The 19438-nt window shown below is 39.4% G+C and overlaps 2 protein-coding genes and 1 pseudogene across 2 annotated transcripts; all 3 read right to left on the bottom strand.

Moving 5' to 3' along the window:
* Positions 1-1826: 1826 nt before the first annotated feature.
* On the bottom strand, positions 1827-2771 carry LOC102480469 (olfactory receptor 52B4). Its single transcript, XM_006141126.1, has one exon. It carries the CDS (start codon positions 2769-2771, stop codon positions 1827-1829), a length of 945 nt encoding a protein of 314 aa, XP_006141188.1.
* An 8197-nt stretch (positions 2772-10968) lies between these two features.
* Positions 10969-16348, bottom strand: LOC102480897 (UPF0688 protein C1orf174-like; annotated as a pseudogene).
* On the bottom strand, positions 13997-14581 carry LOC102486782 (RNA polymerase II subunit A C-terminal domain phosphatase SSU72). Its single transcript, XM_006140913.1, has one exon. It carries the CDS (start codon positions 14579-14581, stop codon positions 13997-13999), a length of 585 nt encoding a protein of 194 aa, XP_006140975.1.
* Positions 16349-19438: the final 3090 nt, after the last annotated feature.

The raw sequence follows: 19438 nt of genomic DNA on the forward strand, positions 1-19438 counted from the left end.
GACTAAAATTTAAAAAAAAAAAAAAAAAAAAAAAGGTAAGTGCTGGTGTGGGTGTGGTGAAAGGGAAACTCTCCTACATTGCTGGTGGGAATATAATTTTGCCCAACCACTGTGGAGAAAAATATGGAGATTCCTCAAAGATCTACAAATAGTACTACCATATGATCCAGCAATCCCATTCCTTGGTATCTACCCAAAGGACAGAAAAATCCTTAGTCAGAAAAGTGCTTGCACATTGATGTTTACTGCAGAATTATTCATAAATGCTAAGACATGGAACCAACCCAAATGCCCACAAACAGAGGACTGGATTGAAAAAGTGTGGCACATATACTCTATGGAATACTACTCAGCCATAAAAAACAAGACCCTGGCTTTTTATAGAAAGTGAGTGAATATGGAAGATTTACTGCTGAGTGAAGCAAGCCAAGCTATGCAGGAGAGACAGTGTATGTCTCCACTTAATATATATTGCCTGCACTCTATAGCCAAAACTGAATGACTAGAGGATATAGAAATATAGAAAATGGTTATAAATACCAGATATAGTGCAGAAAGAGGATGGGTGAAGGAGAGTCTGAGGGAAGGACATTAGGAAGAAAAATAGAGAGGCAAGGCATTTATGGGACAAAGAAATATTATCTGTTGAAGATAGTAGTGTGTATAGGATTCTCAACTGGATTGGTGAGAAATATACATGTTGAAATAGTCACTTTGTAAGCTAAGGACATATGTGATTGAATGTATAAAAGAAATTGAAATTAAAATATAAAAATTTTTAAAATAAATTAGTACTGAGGATTATGACAGGAGAAGTTGTATAATGAAATATAAATGTGAACATAAAAAAGTAAAAAATAAATACATTTTAACTAAATAAACTGCAAAGATCAATGCTATCTCAGAATAATGGCTATTTCTGACATTTTGGATATTGATCAATTATTAAAGTATATTAGTTATTCATCATCCACTGAGTTCTCCTATAATCTTTTTATTTCTGTATTGTCAGTAATAATGTCTTTACTTCCATACCAATGTATTGATTTGCATCTTCTCTTAGTTTTCTAGGATAGTTGATTTAAAATTTTGTTAGTTTGTTGATCTCATGAAAGAACCAATTATTGTATGTATGTTTCATATCTCTTATGTACAGCCATTCTAATCTTAATATCTTCATTCTTGCAGCTTTTCATTTGCTTTGCTTTTGTTTTTGTAGTTCCATGATGTGTAAAGTAGTATATGGATTTGATGCCTTTCATCTTATTTTTAGGAAGCTGGATCAAAAGTTAAATATTTTTCTAAGCAAAGTTTCTGCAGCATTCCTAATTATTTGATATGTTATGTTTCCCAAATTGTCTCAGATATTTTTATCAATAAAAATATGAATAATTATTATTCAAGTAAAATTTTTAAAAAAAGAAATGGAGGTTGGTATATGATTGGCAAGGGCATCACAAGATGTCTCATTGGGTGAGAAAGATAGTGAAGAATAGTTTAACAAATCCCAAGACCAGTGCACTGTTTTCACCTCATCTATTACCAAAGGTCAGGCTATCAACATGAAAGAGTACATAAATTCTAGAAATGAATGATACCAATCCGGCATTCCATGCAGGAGGTATCTTGCCAGTCAGACATGGTACTGCCCTCCCCATTGCTTTGACAAAGAGCAAATCCTACAACTTCCTTGGCTAACTAGTTCCAGAGGTAGAATTCACTGAGCTCTTTCCTTTTATTATATTTCAGCTGACCCCTTCTCCCACCACTTTGACAGACCATGACATGGAGTTGGAGATTCTGAAAACCCTGTTCCTACTCCAAAGTTATTTCTGCATTGTAGAAAATATATGAGCCACTTGCTCCCGAATTTGCTTGGTCTTCATTCCATAAATGATGGGATTCAGCATAGGTGGAATCAGAATGCAAACATTAGCCAACAAAATGTGTATATGCGGTGGAATGTAGTGTCCAAACCGCTGAGTGAGGGTTGTGAAGATTGCAGGCCCATAAAATAAGATGATGATGCAGACATGGGACCCACACGTATTGAGAGCTTTATGGCGAGCATCTTGAGAAGGCATGTGGAAGACAGCATGGAGAATCAACACATAGGAAACAAAAATTATCAGAACATCTAAGACCACTGTTGACATTATGACAAAAAGTCCATACCAGACGTTCACCCGAATGTCATTACAAGCATATTTGGCCAAGCCAATGTGTTCACAAAAGGTGTGTGGAATAATATAATTTTTGCAAAAAGTCAATCGTTTCAAAAGAAATATTATGGGGAAAATTGTACAAAAACTTCTGAGAATTATGGTTATGCCAATTTTTCCAATCAGGGCATTTGTAAGAATAGTTGTGTACCTCAGTGGGTAGCAAATGGCGATGTAGCGGTCAAACGCCATCACCAGCAGGATCCCAGACTCAGAGATGAAAGTGCAGTGGATGATAAAGAACTGGGTGATGCAGCGATCCAGGGAGATCTCCCCAGCATGGAACCAGAAGATGGCCAGGGCCTGAGGTACTGTGCATGTGGAGAGGACAATGTCAGCCCCAGCCAGCATGCAGAGGAAGAGGTACATGGGCTCATGGAGACTGTTTTTTGTGAGGATAATGAAGATGAGCAGGCTGTTCCCAAGCAAGGCAATGGTGTAGGAAATGAAGAAGGGAATGGAAATCCACATGTGCTTGTCTTCCAGGCCAGGGATGCCCAGCAGGTGGAAGACGGTGTGGCTAACACCAGTGTGGTTTAAGGTAATCATCCTTGGGGAGACCATGAGATACCTCACTTCCTATTCACAAATAGAGAGGACAATATAGATTTTCCTATATTATTCTTTGTGATGTTACCATGAGTTAACAGCATATTGCACACTATTCATCTTCACTAAAATGTGAATAAGAAACACAAAATATAAATAGGATAGGTGCTCTGCATTCTATGATTGACAGTCTATTTAAAAGATATGTGTATCCCTAATAAATCAAAATAAAATCTATTATTTTGTGTATTTATTTTACAAGCTGAGGATTACAAATGCACAGAAGAAATCATTATGTGTGCCTGAGAAGGCTATAGCAAGATGATACTTGAACTTTGATAGGTTTTTACTTTAAGATGATGAAAGAGAGAGAGGGAAGCAATGTAAGAAGGGTGAGGGGTATACAAACCCAAAAATAGCATGTTCATAAAACAGAGTTCAGCCAGGGTGGTTGGGGCATAGAGAGCACTGAAGAGATCAGGAGGTGTTTATACAGGCAAGTGTGTCCTCACTGATGGAAATGAGAATTGGAATTTCTCCCATTTCACCTCAGACACTTTGCTCTCTGGTGAAGATCTTGAAGGAGAAACACTGACAATATTTGTGTATATGAGGAAGAAGCCAGCACTATTCAAGCAAAGGCAGGACTTGAGAGAAAGGCAGACTAAAGCTGATAAAGGCAATGTGCTTGGGGGAAGGGAATAGCAAGGAATTGTTTATTAACTAGAGCCAGAGAGAATGCAGAGGCATCAAGGCTTGGAGATATGCTGGTAGAGCTGGCCTCCTGATAGAGTGACTTTGGTCTAACACAGCTCATCCTAAATGCCCCAACTCAAAATCTTCTCTCCCATAGTTCTTTCTTTAACCAACCCAAGACACCCTGTCCCCAGAGTCCCTTCCCAATCTGCTTAGGGAAGCCTGAGCAAGACCCTTGTCATTCTTAGGTTCCTTCTAATGTTTTGTCAAGAAGGGTTTCCAGTATAAAGCAATATTTTTCCTGTTTTCTCAGGTCTTCTCTAATTATTAGGGCACCTGTCATATACTAAAAGTTTTGCTTTATTTACAAACTTCATTAACCTCAGCTAGCCATATACCCTAACCTTCCTTTCAGACCTGGCCCTTCGCATCTACTATAACCAAGTAGATCCGTGTCTCCAATTTGACCATTTTTTTCTCCACATGTTATCAATAGCCTCCGAGAGTCCTGTCACTCTGTCCTGTATGGAAACACAATGTTAGTCCCTTTTTTGTCTTAATCCTGGAGCCAAATCCATCCAAAGATATCTCATTCACTCACCAGCCTTAGATGGAGTCTTCATAAACAGACATGAGATTGGCGATGAAATTTAGCTTGTTGGGGACCAGGCAGTTGGGCTGTTTATCCTCTTTCATGAGACCCTTTGAGGGAAGAGCTCCAGGGCTCCAGGGACAGAGCTGCACTACCAGCCTCACCTTCTTCCCACATGGCCCAGATCCTGGGTCCCTCAGACCATTGCCCCCTCCCTAGGCAGCTGCTATTTTCTCTCCTTACCCTCCCCACAGGCTCTCATCTCCATCCCACATCAAGCATGCACGTTTATGATGGCTCTGTACAAACAACCACTCCCAGTTCACTCAAGCTTGCTACAGACCTGTATTAATGACTAAATGTGCACAAAATATTAACTGAATTAATGAATATTAGTATTTCTGATCTACAATATCACTTCATGCAATTAATACAAAAATTATTTTCTCCCTGTAAAGGATTTTGTTACAATTATATTCATACTGGGGTTAGTCATAGGATTAAAATTTGAAGTAATAATTGGTGAGTTTTAATTCTTTCCTAAATATACATAAATGTCCATGAACAACAATTTGTAAAATACATTTAATTCTTGATTATTTATGACATTCTTATTTCACTTTCCCACATAGTTCATTATTCCATAGTCATCAGGAATTCACTTTTATGGGTGCCAAAGGAAAAAAATTCCTTCCTTCTTTATTTTCTTTTATATATAAGCAATTTTTACCTAGATTTTTTTATTCCAAATATATAATAATGGTATAAACTCTGGGGTTTTTTGTTTTTTTGGTTTATTTTTTTGGAGAGGTTTTTGCTATAGGGCGCGTGCACTCACCAGACAGACAGAGAGAGACATAAAGACAGAAAGCGAGAAATCACACCCCAGGGGGGATGGTCACGCCGCAATCCCTTCTCTTCCATTCTCCTCTCGGGATCTTGGGCATGCACGCACACGCGCCCGGCATGAGTTTTAAACCACCGGGTCTGGGACACGAACCGCAGTCGACTACGTGGGAGTCCAGCGACATAGCCATTACGCTAACTGCTGGTTCCCTAAACTCTGTTTTCACTTGGGAAAAATTTTACATCCTAGTTTACTATATGAGTAATCTTGTACATTTTCAAAAAACAGATAATGTAGACAGGAAGAAGATAGTAATCCCACCAACAAAGAAATCAGTGAGTGTTTTGAGATAAATACATACAGACATATTTTCTTTGTGTTGCCATCATAGTTTATGCTTTTCTAAAAGATCGTACTTGTTTTTTACTAATGAATTAAGTAAATATAATGAATGTATTTTAATTTATTATGTGTCTTTGAGGACAGAATTAGTACACTTGTTCTTTCAAATTCAATATTTAAAAAATCCAATGCCAGGGACCAACTGGTGGTATGGTGGTTAAAGTTGCTGGACTCCCACATGGTCAATTGTGGTTCAAGTCCCAGACCTGGCAGCTTGTTTTCTCATTTTCTCTCTCACTCTGTCCCTCTCTGTTCAAATTTAAATAAACAAATAAAGTTAAATAAAATAATTATTTAAAAAAGAAATCCAATGCCAATAGCACATACAGATAACAGAAATAATCAAATTCTGAAAGAAGATTATTGTAGCCACCTTAAGATGTATGTACTTTATTACATCAAAATAGGTGTAGGTAATAGCTGCTGAATTTTACATTTTGTAGAGATCCCAAGTCAACTTATAATATTGTCAAAGAGACTAGTAAATGTACACTCTACTCTCTTGTAAAGTTAAACCCATCTCTTTCCTCTCAATGTCAACACATGTAAATATAGTTTCCAGATACCAGTGGACACTTCATAACTTGGCTAGCACTGTCATGAGAAAACCATACCTAGTTATACACAAGAGACACAGATCTAAGCACTTCACAAAACTGTATAAACAAGTTCTCTTCATTCTAAGTGGCATCCCAAATCATATAAAAGTCAATCAAAGGGTATAAAATTCAGTTATATTAGATATATATGTTCTAGAGATATAGACTATGATACGGTGAAATTAGAAATAGGAATAAAAATTAGAAATTGAGGGAACCAGCAGTTAGCGTAATGGCTATGTCGCTGGACTCCCACATAGTCGACCGCGGTTCGCGTCCTGGACCCAGTGGCTTAAAACTCACACCGGGCGCGTGTGCGTGTGTGCCCAAGATCCCGAGAGGAGAATGGAGGAGAAGGGATTGCGGCGTGACCATCCCCCCGGGGGGTGATTTCTCGCTTTCTGTCTCTATGTCTCTCTCTGTCTGGCGAGCGCACGCGCCCTATAGCAAAAATCTCTCCAAAAAAAAAAAAGAAATTGAAATTAGAAACTAGAAATAAAAATCCTTTTTTATACACTTAAAACTGTCAGGAGGTAGGGAATAGAATGGTAGTGACCAGAGGTTGGGAGAGACAGGTAGATAGGGTAAGAGGAAATGGTTGACCAAAGGGTATAAAATTTCACTAAAACAGAAGGAATAAGCTTTAGTGTTCTATTGCACAAAATGATAACTAAAATAATTAAGTATGTATCATGTATTTCAAAGTGACTAAAAGTACATTTCAAATGTTTTTGCATATATATATATATATATATATACACACACACATACATATATGTATGTGTATATATATGTGTATATAATATATATATATGACCAGTATGTGAGGTGATAGATTTAATAGTTTCATTTAATCACTCTGCAATGTAATTATATACCAAAACATCACATTGTACTTCATAAATATATAATATATACAATTATCGAATTGTCAGAAAAGTCATGACACATTTTTTGATAGAAAAACAGAATAAATACATCATGACTTTTCCGACAACACAATATTGTTGGTCAATTAAAATAAAACAAATAAAATTTTAAATTCTAACAAAATAAAAATAATTTAAATCTTTAGGAGGGTATATCCCATTTTAAGAGTTTGTACCATAATAAAATGTTTTAAATGTTAGGTATACTGAACTTTCCAAGCCCAAATAGGGTGACTAACAGAAAGCTGCAATAGAGCAGCTTCATTCCAGGGCTGGAAGGTCTCAAGGTCTGAACAAAGACTTTGCAGTGTCAGGTCATATCCAGTGACCTGAGGACCAGAAAGGACAAAGCCTGTTTCCTGGAGATCAGTAAGCACCAATGTTGATGATCAGAAGCCACCAGGAACTCCACCATTAGGCAGAGGTCTCTGTGCAAATGACCCCCTCCCTCCCTCCATGTTGGTTCCTGGCACTGCACACGTGCCCTGAAACCCAGAATCAGGAGAAAGGAAGAGAGGAGACACTCTGGATTAAATGAGAACACTCTGAAATGATAGGATTATTTACTCAGAAATGACTACCTAAGCTTTTGGCTTCAGGTAGGAAAAGATCTGAATATATAACTATATTGAGCATTAGCTATATTCAGTCAAGTGATGAAAACGCACATTCTGGATTAAATTGCATAAATTCATATTCATACTCCACATCACCACCTTAGAGAGAGCTATGTAATCTCTCTACCCATCAATTTCCCTACTTGGGAATTGGTGATAACAGTAGAACCTACTCCAAAAGATGGTTGTTAGGATGTTAAATATTAACACATAAAAAATGGTGATCTCCTAATAATCACTTAGTAATATTAGTTTGTTAAATTGGTTCTGGAAAATAAAAATGCTTGTTTACTCCAAACAGTGTTGCTATACATCCCTCAGTAAAAATCTACCTACATTACCTCAAGTGGGGAATTTTCTGCCCTTATTGGTTTGCTCTATTGTTGTTGTTCGTTATTTATTTATTTTAACCAAAGAGAAACAGAAAGAGGGAGGAAGAGGGAGAAAGCAAGCCACCAGATCTTGGAAGATCTTGGACTTGAATCGCAGACAGCCATGTGGGAGTCCAAGGCCCAAACATTCATTCCACTTGCTGGCCCTTGCCCTAATTGGTTTTTCTAACTAGCCACACAGGCAGATGCTCCAGCCTCCTTACCCATTTTCGTTCCCCACCTTTCTTCCTACTTCATGTTGAGAAAAAAAAAAAATGGCGAAGAGGCAGTAAGTATAGAGAAAAAAGAAGAAAGCCACAGATTATGAAGTCAGTTTAGAACCTGTTTTTACCACTTCTTGTTTTTAAAAAATATGTTTTTAGGTATGATAGGACTTCTTAAAACTCACTATTTGATAAATTCTCTAAAGTTAAAGGTAGCTATGAAGAAAAATTATCTTCATAGGCACATGAGCCTCAACTGAGATTAGGAGTCATCCTGCTGACATTGGAGTGCTGGGTGATCAGACCGAACAACCATGATGGTTCTTGTCCAGTGTTCATGAAGAATTAGATATGAGGACAAAGAGAGGAAATGACAAAGCAGAATTTATTAAGAGATGGAAGGAAGAACAGAGCTCCCACGTAGGGAGCAGGTACCCAAGGTTACCAAAGAGGGGTTTATAATCTAGCAGTCCAAGCAATAGGCTGGCTTTTTTTTTTTGGAGAGGTTTTTGCTATAGGGCGTGTGCACTCTCCAGAAAGACAGAGAGACAGAGAGACAGAAAGCGAGAAATCACACACACACCCCCCAGAGGCGATGGCCACGCCACAATCCCTTCTCCTCCATTCTCCTCTCAAGATCTTGGGCACGCACGCACATGTGCCCGGCATGAGTTTAAGACACGAGGTCCAGGACTCGAACCACGGTCATCTACATGGGAGTCCAGCAACATAGCCATTACACTAACTGCTGGTCCCTAGGCTGGCTTTCTTATAGGGAAGTGAGCTTTAGAAAATAGTTACATGATAGTCCCAGTGATTTATTACCCTATTCTTTAGGGTAATAAATCAGCAGACCATAGCAATCTGTATTCCTTATTAGAATACAGTTGTTAATAGAGACTGTTGCCCTTAGCTACATTTTCTTTGAGTCTCAATGCAGCCAGCCTTGGGCTCTGAAAATCTGTGACTCCATCTTTGCTTTTACCTGTCTGTGTGCTCAATATCCCTATCTCCTGCCCTATTAGCAAGGAGTCATACATTCTTTAGAGACATGTAAAAGAGATGTATTTTGTACATTAATCAGACCATAGAGGAAAAACACAGTGGATTCATTCAAAAGTAAAACATAGTGACTTCCTTTCCAGGCCCTTACCCCATCTACCTGTAAATAGAATCTAATTCCTATCTCACTGCATCTACTGGACTTAGGGATCAGAGCTCCCTGCTCTTACCCAACATGACTGTTTATTTCTAAAGAGTTGATAAGCCCAAAGGAAAGGAAACCTTCAAAATTAATGCGACAGCTCCAAGCAGGGTTGGGATAGAGGCTCGGGAGAAAATGAACAGACACAATGCATGCAAACGGGACCAGCAGTTGCCATAATGGCTATTTCACTGGACTGTCATGTAGTCGACCGTAGTTCAAGTCCTAGACCCAGTGACTAAAACACACCAGTCACATGTGTGTGCATGCCCAAGCTCCCAAGAGAAGAATAGAAGAGAAGGGATTGTGGCGTGGCCATCCTGCCTAGGGGGTGATTTCTCACTTTCTCTCTCTCTGTCTTTCTCTATCTTTCTGGTGAGTGCACCCGCCCTATAACAAAAATCTCTCCCTCCCTCCCAGAAAAAAAAAAAAAAGAATGCATGTAAACAAGTAGAAGAGGTTATGGAACTGTATACTATAGCTGAATAAACATGTTGCTGACAATTCAACATACACTTCCAACACACATGCACACTAGTAGAACTATTGTCAATATGTACATCATGTAATGTTCAATGTTAAATACAATGACTATGTCCTTAATTTGATTTTTTTTTGAGAGGTTTTTGCTATAGGCCATGTGTGCTCGCCAGAGAGACAGAGAGACAGAAAGCGAGAAATCACCTCCCAGGGGGATGGCCAAGCCACAGTCCTTTCTCCTCCATTCTCCTCTCGGGATCTTGGGCACGCACGCACACATGCTCAGCATGAGTTTAAGCCACCAGATCCGGGACTCGAATCACAGTCGACTACATGGGAGTTCAGCAGCATAGCCATTATGCTAACTACTGGTCCCCTTTGATTTGATTACTACACACGATATGAATACTTTGAAATACTATAGTGTAGGGCCAGCAGGTAGCATGGTGGTTAAGGTGGTTAATGTGCTGATTCCAATATGGCCAACCATGATTGGAGTCCTGGACCTGATGGCTTGAAAATCACAAATTCATAAATTAACAAATAAATAAATGTTTAAAGGGGAAAAAAGAAATACCATAGCATAATCTAGAAAACTGTGCAATGATTGTTTGTAAACAAGAACTGTCATTGAATTAATCACAAGAGTGGTCAAATTCTATAATGGAAAATAATCTTGCATATTATTATTAACAATTGAGCTTAAGTGGAGAATTTCCTTTGCAGTCATCTCTCATTTAATCCCAAGCCCCTTCAGCTGACTCAACTATCATCATATATGTACACATAAGAAATGACACTAGCTTCACAGTCTCAGATTATTTTGTTTCACAGAAGTAGTTGATATTTTGCACTACCGGCTTTATAGACCAGTTTTGAAATTTTATTAAGAATATATTCTGGGACCAGCAGATGGCATAATAGTTACGTCGCTGAACTCCCACATAGTTGACAGCGGTTTGAGTCTCAGACCCAGTGTCATAAAACTCAAGCTGGGAGTGCGTGCCTGTGTGCCCAAAACCCTGAGAGCAGAATGGAGAAGGGATTCTGGTATGACCATCCTCCCCGGGCTGATTTATCGCTTTCTGTCGCTCTGTCTCTCCGGTAAACCCATGAGCTTTAGCAAAAATATCTTTCCAAAAAAAATTAATATATTCTGTTGGAGATATATTTTATATAAATCATGTAATGTGCTAAATTATTAAATTGTTAACTGTACTTCATATCCAAAAAATATCATTTTGTAGCTTCTCTACATTTCTGCATCATCATTGTTGACTCTGAGTGTGTTTTTCTGAATTCTCATCTACTCATTAAAGGACAATATAAAGACCCTGGTAGCAGGGCCTGCATGAGCCCAACATTTCCAAAGAATCAGCTCACCAGTATTGGCTGGTTACTATCCTCTTCTAGAAAGACACTGCTGTCCAGCTGGAGCAGTGGACTTCCTCTGTCTCCAGGGCTGACTTGTCCTGCAGGGTGGAGCTACTGTTAGATTCTTCTGTTCCTGAACTGGTTCTGTGTTTTGGCACAGATAGGCCATCTTCAGTTGAGCAAACATCACTCACAATTCTGTCATGGCAGTGGGGAAGGCCTGCTGTCTTCTGTTGTAGAGAAGCACCAGCTTCATTGCTCAGAAGCGATGCACCATCTTCAGCAAACTCATTTTCACAAGGGATTTCAGGTGTTACTTTTGGCAGAAAAGTGCCATCACTTTTAGGGATTAGTTTCTGTAATCTGATCTCGCAAGATGACACTTGTCATACTTAAATTTCTTGGAAGTTCACCTGTCTGTGGCTTTGTGTAATGAAGAAGTCAGACATGCTGTCTTGGCAAAATGGGAGCCAGCAACACCCTGGCCAGAGGCCAATCCACCTGCTGACCAGCCTCCAGCTCTCAGGTGTACTGAAGATCACACTCCACCTGTGAGCTGTGATCCTGGCTGGGAGTCTGGTGGGAGTATTGTAGCATGGTGAGACCTTGTCAAAGCTATCTCTCCCTGTCTGTCTCTCTTTCTCATGAAATTAAAAAATAATAATAATAAAGCTTCTGACTCCTTATGAGTGTGAATTGTAGGTTCACCCCAACTCCCTACCCCCCACAGCAAATGCTTCTCTGCCAAGTGGCAACCAAGAGGTCTTCCCAAGGAATCATAGTTTAAATTTTTTTCAATATAAAAATATATAATATGGGCATCTGAAGAATCAAAGAGGGAGAGATGGACGGGAAAGGACTTAAGCATATGTGATCCCCAGCTTAGTCCCACAGACATACAGAACCTGCAAGCAGGTGATCTCTGCCATGGACATGATAAGACTAGAGCATGAATCCTAATTGATGTGGGACTACTTTTAGAAGAATGGCTTCTCCTCCCAGTGTCTTGCACTGAACATAGCCTGGCTGTAGAGTGAATGTAGTGTTGTTTATCATCTTGAGACCATGTTGGGAGCACCAAGAGAGGGCATTGTTCTCATGGAAGTCCATGATTGTTTAGGATTATAACCAAGGGTTAGAAGTGGGTACAAAGCAGTAAAGAGGCAGAGTGAAGAGCCAGTAGAGAGACGTGTTAGCAACTCACCAAGGTGCCTACGGTGAGTGGTATTCAATCTGCAAAATTAACCCTTTAGGAAAACATATAAATTCTGTCTTAGTGGAGGTTCAATCTGCCATCTTTGTGGAGGTTCAAAAAAAAAAAAAAAAAGGTGAAGAATTTACTTACTCCCCAAGATTTTCCCCCTGAGGTATTATTTTATTATTTTTAAATTAATTAATTACACACTTGGGGGCCAGCAGGTGGCGTGGTGGTTAAGGACACTGGACTCCTACACGGCTGACCACGGTTCAAGTCCTTAACCTGGTGGCTTGCTTTCTCACTTCCTCTCTCTCTCTTTCTTCCTCTCTCTCTCCCTCTCTGGTTAAATTAAAAATAAATAAAGTTAAATAATTCTTTTTTAAAAAAAATTTCACATTCTACATAAAGTCTCTGTCATTATGCATACATTTAAAAAAAAAAGAGCTTTCCTTCTTTTTTTTTTTTTGTTAAATGTTTATTCCCTTTAAACTTCACATTAATTCTCATACTTTGAGGGTTTGTTCAGGGCATAGGATCCAAAAAGACACCTGTGGCAACATCAACAGAGAAGTTCAAGGGGGGAAGATCGTTACATCCAGTAGCAGAAACAAGAGAAAATTCACTTTGTGCCATATGGACACACATTGAGTTAATCCCAGGTGATCTGTGAGGTAAACTATGACCATTTTCAGCTTAAGAAATATTACTGCAGGGACCAGTAGATAGCATAATGATTACGTCACTGAACTCCCACATAAATGACTATGGTTTGAGTCTTTGACCTGGAGGCTTGAATCTCAAGCCGGGTGCATACACGTACATGCCCAAAATCCCAAGAGGAGAATGGGAAAAAAGGGGTTGCAGAGTGGCCATCCCCTTAAGGAGTGGTTTCTCACTTTCTTTCTCTCTCTGTCTCTCCAATGAGTGCACACACCCTATAGCAAAAATCTCTCAAAAAAAAATGCCTTACTACAAGAATTGCTTGTTGAACTTAATTAATAAAGCTTAAAGCAATGTGGCTTCATGCACTGAATTGACCTCTGAATAAAAAGAGAAGATGTGTCATCAAATTTCAATTATTTTATTTTATTTTGGGATTTTCTTATTAAACACTTTCAGCTTTTTAGCAATCATAAAATTTATTTTTTTACTCAGATTTTGAAGTCAGCATTGTAAATGTAGATATAATCTCTAAACATGGGAATCTCTAACTACAAAATGCAATGGAACCTTTTTTGTTAGAAAACTTTTTATTTAAAATACCACTCAAAATAAACAAAAGAAAATTTTAAAAATTATTGACTACACAAAGTTATTTACTTGTAAAATACTTTTAAACAAATCTTGTCCAGCATTCCATTGACTGCTTTTGTTTCCTCATCTGAAAAATGCAGTCATAATGATAACTTCATTGCAGAGGAAAATAAGCAATAAATTACTTCCTCCATAAAGTACCTAGAAAACTGCCCAGAATATTTTGAATGTTTTATAACTTTTAGTAGTCTTTCTTCTCATTTCCCATAAAATACTACTCTTCTTTATAATCTCTTTCATGGTAATATACCTAAATATAATACAAGCAGCATTTAGTGGAAAGTTCTTTAAAGATGCCTCTCACAGAAAATATGAACTAGTCACAAACTCCATACACATTTTATCCTTTAGAATAGGAGCCCAAACAAGGCAGCATCTTCAGTAGAAGCAGACCGTGTGAAGAAAACTCTTCCCTGATTTCTCCTCCATTTCCAGGAGCAGCTTACCCACACTGTCTTCCATGTCTTCTGCCTGCTGCAGGCACTGGCAGAGCTCATAGATGAGGAAGGCTCCAAGGGTGGCTTCTTCTTGGGTGTCTTTGATGTCCACGTTGATCACATGCACAGGCTGGAAGGTTTCCTGTTCCCTGGAGTACAGATATTCCACTACTCGGTCATACACGCTCTCCTCACAGGTGAAGATGACATCAAAGGGATCGGTGCAATCCTGAAACCTTTCTGGGCCGGGCTTGATTCTCTCATTTCTTCCCAAGATATGTAAGATCCCATTCTTGGTGTAGAATTCTCTGTCTTTCCTGACAAGGTCATCAGACATCTCTTTATATGTTGTTGCAAAGTTATAAACCACAGGCCGCTTGCGTCTTGTTCCTGGAAGCTTCACAAAGGATGCAGTTCCAAAAGACCGGACACTGATCCCTTTCTTCCTGAGCATGCTATGGGCTTCCATACTCCTGTTGATGTTGCTCATACACACCACAGCCAACCTGAGTGAGGATGAGGGCATGATGGTGGCCACTGGGAACTGCAGCCAGACGCAGGAATCTTGGTCACTGCAGTCACTCTGAGACAGGAGATAACCGAAGTCCAGGTTTTCCAAAGAAATAGATGTTGAAGGGTTGGAACTGGATTTATATTGGGTCACCTGAGTGGATTAGGCAGAGACTTCAGGACTTGTTGATTGATTCAGTTAAGATAGTGAACTATTAATAGAACCTTAGAGATTAATCTAATAATGACTCACCCTATGTGATTGAATCAACAGATTCGCTTATTCTTAGAGTTGATGCTACATGATGGTGACTGATTAAATCCAAAATCAATCTTGTTGCTTCCCAAAGTGAATGTAGGCTACTATTAGTAGTAGCCAAATGTCCCCTGGGAGACCAAAATCACTCCTGCTTGAGAGCCACTGCTTTAATTTTTATTTTATTTCATTTTAAAAAGCTTTCTCAACTCTAACTTCCATTTTAACTTTCTGTTTTACATATAATCAGTGTATATCTTTATGGACTATAGTTTTTTATTTTTGTTTTTTGACATAGGGTGCATGCGCTATCTGCTATCATTATAGTGGATAGTATTAGTAGTTATAGTGTATAATACTCATAGTGGATGATTGGATTAGATGTTGATTGAATGGACAGTGATGACTCAAGAAGGTAAAGGTAAATACAACTTATTTGAACACTGGCTTCATTTCAAGGAATCAGAAATTCTTGTCTTCATATATCTGCCTATAGAGAAAAACATACAAGACAAAGCCTGGAGATGTGCATCAGAAAAAACAAATGCCTTGGATCTGGCCCCACAGCCTAGTGGTGACAGGAGGCCAAACCCCATTTGGCTGACTGTGGCTTAAAACTCAGCCCCTTCATCATCCTCATTCAGTTCCACCCTCCTTTGAGATGGATTCCTCTTCTCCCAGTATGGAAAGATGTCCTTTCAGAATCTGTTGTAGAACGCCATCGAATGAATGACCACCAAAGCCAGATTAAGTTTAAAGGGAATCTTTATTAGCAACTACAGCCTGAGGTTCAGGGGCTGAGAGTCAGAACTGTAGCCCCGACCAAAGTTTGAGTAGTTTTTTTATAGGGGGTCAGTTACCAGAGGTTTCTATGCAAGCTGTTACAGAAGCTGAATCAAGCAGGTTAATTATTTCTGAGGGGAGTGGGGTTTCTATGCAAGCAGTTACATTGCGAAACAAAAGGGTTTCGGGCTAGTTAGCAAAGACACTAGCAGGTATAGGATGTCATCCCAGATGCGGTTTTCTGTATGGCTAGCACAAGCTATTTTCTCATGGGAAGAGTAAGCAGGTTTACAGAAGCAGACAGCCATGTTAGGGTAAGGGAACAAAATGGACAAACAGTTGTTCATGTGCAAGATCTAATATGTGGCCTTCCACAAATCATGTATGAACAGTACACACAAACACACATACATGCACACAGTTTTGTTTAATTTTTATTTTTTAAAGTGTACATACTATTTTGTTTAGTTTTAATTTTAACCTAAACATGAAGTTAGTTTATCTCTTCTACAAAGACAGTAATATCCAAAAATATTTTCCACTTTGTCTTTCTTTCAGTTTGAAAATTTTTAGTTCACCAATGCCTATTGCCAGAATCTTTCATTTACTCTCAAGACCCTTAAGCATCTAGATTTGAATCAAAATAATACCTCCGAGAGAGTGGGGGAAAGCATCTATGTGTGGCCTTCGATACCACTCATATAGCCTGATGAAACTGAAATAAGTGACTTTCTTGGCTTTCATTGTCAAAAAAGAAAGAATTTGTCACTGGGGTTGACTGGATGATTGGACCTCTAGCATTAATCTCTTTACTCCGTGAGTTTTATCAATGTGCCACCTCTCAAATGACTTAAAGCAGTGATTCTTAAGGTTCAGTGGAATACCAATCAACTATAAAGAATAACAAAATCCTGTGATTTGACACAAAGTGGGCAAATCTAGAGGATACAATGCTAAGTGAAATAAGCCAGGCTATGGAAAACGAACACTGTATGTCCCCACTTCACATATATCAAATGTCCATACTTTATGGACACAGGTATAGAGTAATGATAGATACCAGGAGCTGCTTAGGAGAGGTTTGGAGGGGAGTTTGTGAGAAAATTTATAATGGACACAAGAATACATGTAAAAAAGAAGCTACAGGTTTGTATATCACAGTAGAGTAAAAATATATGAACAATTTAATATATATTTCAAAAAATACTAGAACTATTAACAACTGTGCACAACATAATATAATCATAAGATGAATATGTGTATATCCTTTGATTCTTGTACAGTGTATGCCTGTCTTAAAAAGACATACTGTAGGGGCCAGCAGGTGGCATGGTGGTTAAGGCACTGGATTCCCACATAGGCAACTGCAGTTCAACTCCCAGGCCCACCAACTTGAAAATCACACTAGGTGTGTATGTGTGCGTGTGTGTGTGTGCCCAAAATCCCAAGAAGAGAATGGAGGAGAAAGGACTGCAGCGTGACCTTCCCCCCAGGGGTTAGTGTCTCACTTTTCCTCTCTCTGTCTCTCTCTGCTGACCACATGCACCTTATCACAAAAAATTAAAAATTATAGCACACAAAGATATACACTGATTACATGTAAACAGAAAATTAAAGTGAAAGTTAGAGTTGAGAAAGCTTTTTAAAATGGAATAAAATAAAAATTATAGAAGTGGCTCTCAACCAGGAGTGATTTTGGCCCCCCAGGGGACAAGTGGCAATGTTGGAGATATTTTTGGTTGCCAAAACTGGAGGAGGAAGTGTTACTGGCACCTGGTCTGTAGAAACAGATGCTTCTGAACATTTTACAATACACAGTACAGTCCCATACAACAAAGAATGACCCAGATCAAAATTCAATATTGCCAAGGTTGAGAAACTCTGATGTAAAGGAACTGGCGTCTTTTCTTGTCCTGTGGATTAGCTGTGGCATTGTGGGAAGTGATGAAAGTTACTGGACATGCCCCTCATGCTCACTCTGCTCACAGACAGGCCTGACCACACATAGGTTGCTAGCCCCACAGAGAGGGGATCCATCCTGACAGGCTGTGGGGTCTGCTGCATCCTTTTTTATTTTTTTATTTTTTTTTCTTTTGGAGAGGTTTTTGCTATAGGGCGTGTGCACTCACCAGACAAAGAGAGAGAGACAGAGAGACAGAAAACGATAAATCACCCCCCCAGGGGGGATGGCCACATTACAATCGTTTCTCCTCCATTCTCTTCTCCGGATATTGGGCACACACACATGCGCTCCCGGTGTGAGTTTAAGCCGCCAGGTCCGGGACTTGAAACACGGTTGACTACATGGGAGTCCAGCAACATAGCCATTATGCTAACTGCTGATCCCTGCTGCATTCTTCATCTAACCCTAAGACTAGTTCTCTGAACATCCCTACCTCCAGCAACCCTCAAAATCAACATTGATGTTTCAGGGCCCATTTTTTCCTCTGTCCCATTCGTCAAATCTGAGGACCCAAATCTAGAGTTTTACTAGAAACACTTTCCCCAAAACTAGTCATTAGTCACAGAAGAATGGGAGTTGCTAAGAGGAAACACATGGCTCAGAGCCATAGGTAGAAAACTCTGAATTTTATTTTTTAATTTGCCAGAGGGCATGTGCACTTGCCAGACAGAGTCAAACAGAAAAAGAAAGATGGAAAAACCACTACACACACCCTCACACACTCCATGAGGTAGGGTCACACCACAATACCTTCTCCTACATCTCTCCATCCTGTCTGAATTTGGGGCATGCACACATATGTGCCCTGAGGGGGTTTTCAATATACTGGGGCTGTGATTCAAAACATGAAGTCGAAAAGAAAGGAAAAAAAAAAACCCTCTTAAGTCAGCCATGTGGGATTCAGCTCCTTTAACCACCAGGCCATGAGGCCAGTTGAGGAAGAAAAGTATTCATCCTAAAGCAGAGAAAATAATCAATGGTCAGAACCTTGTACTGAGTATTGCAGAGTGAGATTGGGGTGTGGGCTTTCTGTCTAGGGAACAAGGAAATGGGACCATAAGGCTTGTGTGCTTCATGGAAACTATGGATATTATTTGTGTCCCAGACTCACCTCAGAGAGATACTGCTGCCTCAGAACTAATGTGACATGGGCCCCTTGGTGACTCTCTTCAAGGCCTAAAGGATCACCATACCATTGCTGCTTGTTGTGGGAATCTCTTCAGTGCTCTAGAGCAGTTAACAGCTGAGAGATTTGGACCTGAGACATAATGTCAGAAAAAAGGGCAAAAAGCTACTCTATGAGACCTGGAACATCAGTCCCATGCCTATGATTCTCAGGTAGGATAATGGAGCAACCTTGACAATAGGGAGTCAGAATCAGCCTATCATGCTGGAGAGAAAGTGAGTTACCTGAACTAGTCTCAGGAGACAGTCTCCTCACCAACACACCAGAATTTTGGTTTTTCTTTTCCCTTGAGTGGCAGGAGACAATCGAGGTTAAAATTAATAAGTTAGAGTAGATCATATGAGTGTTCTAGATGGTGCTCTAGTGTTCTAAAGGGTTTCTAAGTGTAGTAATAGGAAGATTAATAGAAGCATGACAGAATAGACAGAGTGCAGAAAAAAATACAAACATCAATCTTGTTTTGTCACTCTGAGAAGGAGCTGCCACCTTCTGAGACAAAAGCTTTAGGACAATTTCTAACTCTCATTTTAGGTGCTCCTAATGGGAGGAATAACTTTGAAGCTGAGAAACATGGGTCCAAGGCTCAGCACCTCAGAGTGTTATTGCTGTGTCAGTTAACACTACACAGTGAGGTCCTTGCCATGAGGCTCCAGGGCAGGTTCTCTGATACTGTTTTCAGAGGACC

The sequence above is a fragment of the Tupaia chinensis genome, unplaced genomic scaffold, assembly GCF_000334495.1.
Source record: "Tupaia chinensis unplaced genomic scaffold, TupChi_1.0 Scaffold000047_1, whole genome shotgun sequence".
In the NCBI taxonomy this organism is placed as follows: Eukaryota; Metazoa; Chordata; class Mammalia; order Scandentia; family Tupaiidae; genus Tupaia; species Tupaia belangeri.

Excerpts from the sequence above, each read along its gene's own strand:
- LOC102480469 (XM_006141126.1), bottom strand. The coding sequence starts at position 2,771 with ATGATTACCTTAAACCACACTGGTGTTAGCCACACCGTCTTCCACCTG.
- LOC102486782 (XM_006140913.1), bottom strand. The coding sequence starts at position 14,581 with ATGCCCTCATCCTCACTCAGGTTGGCTGTGGTGTGTATGAGCAACATC.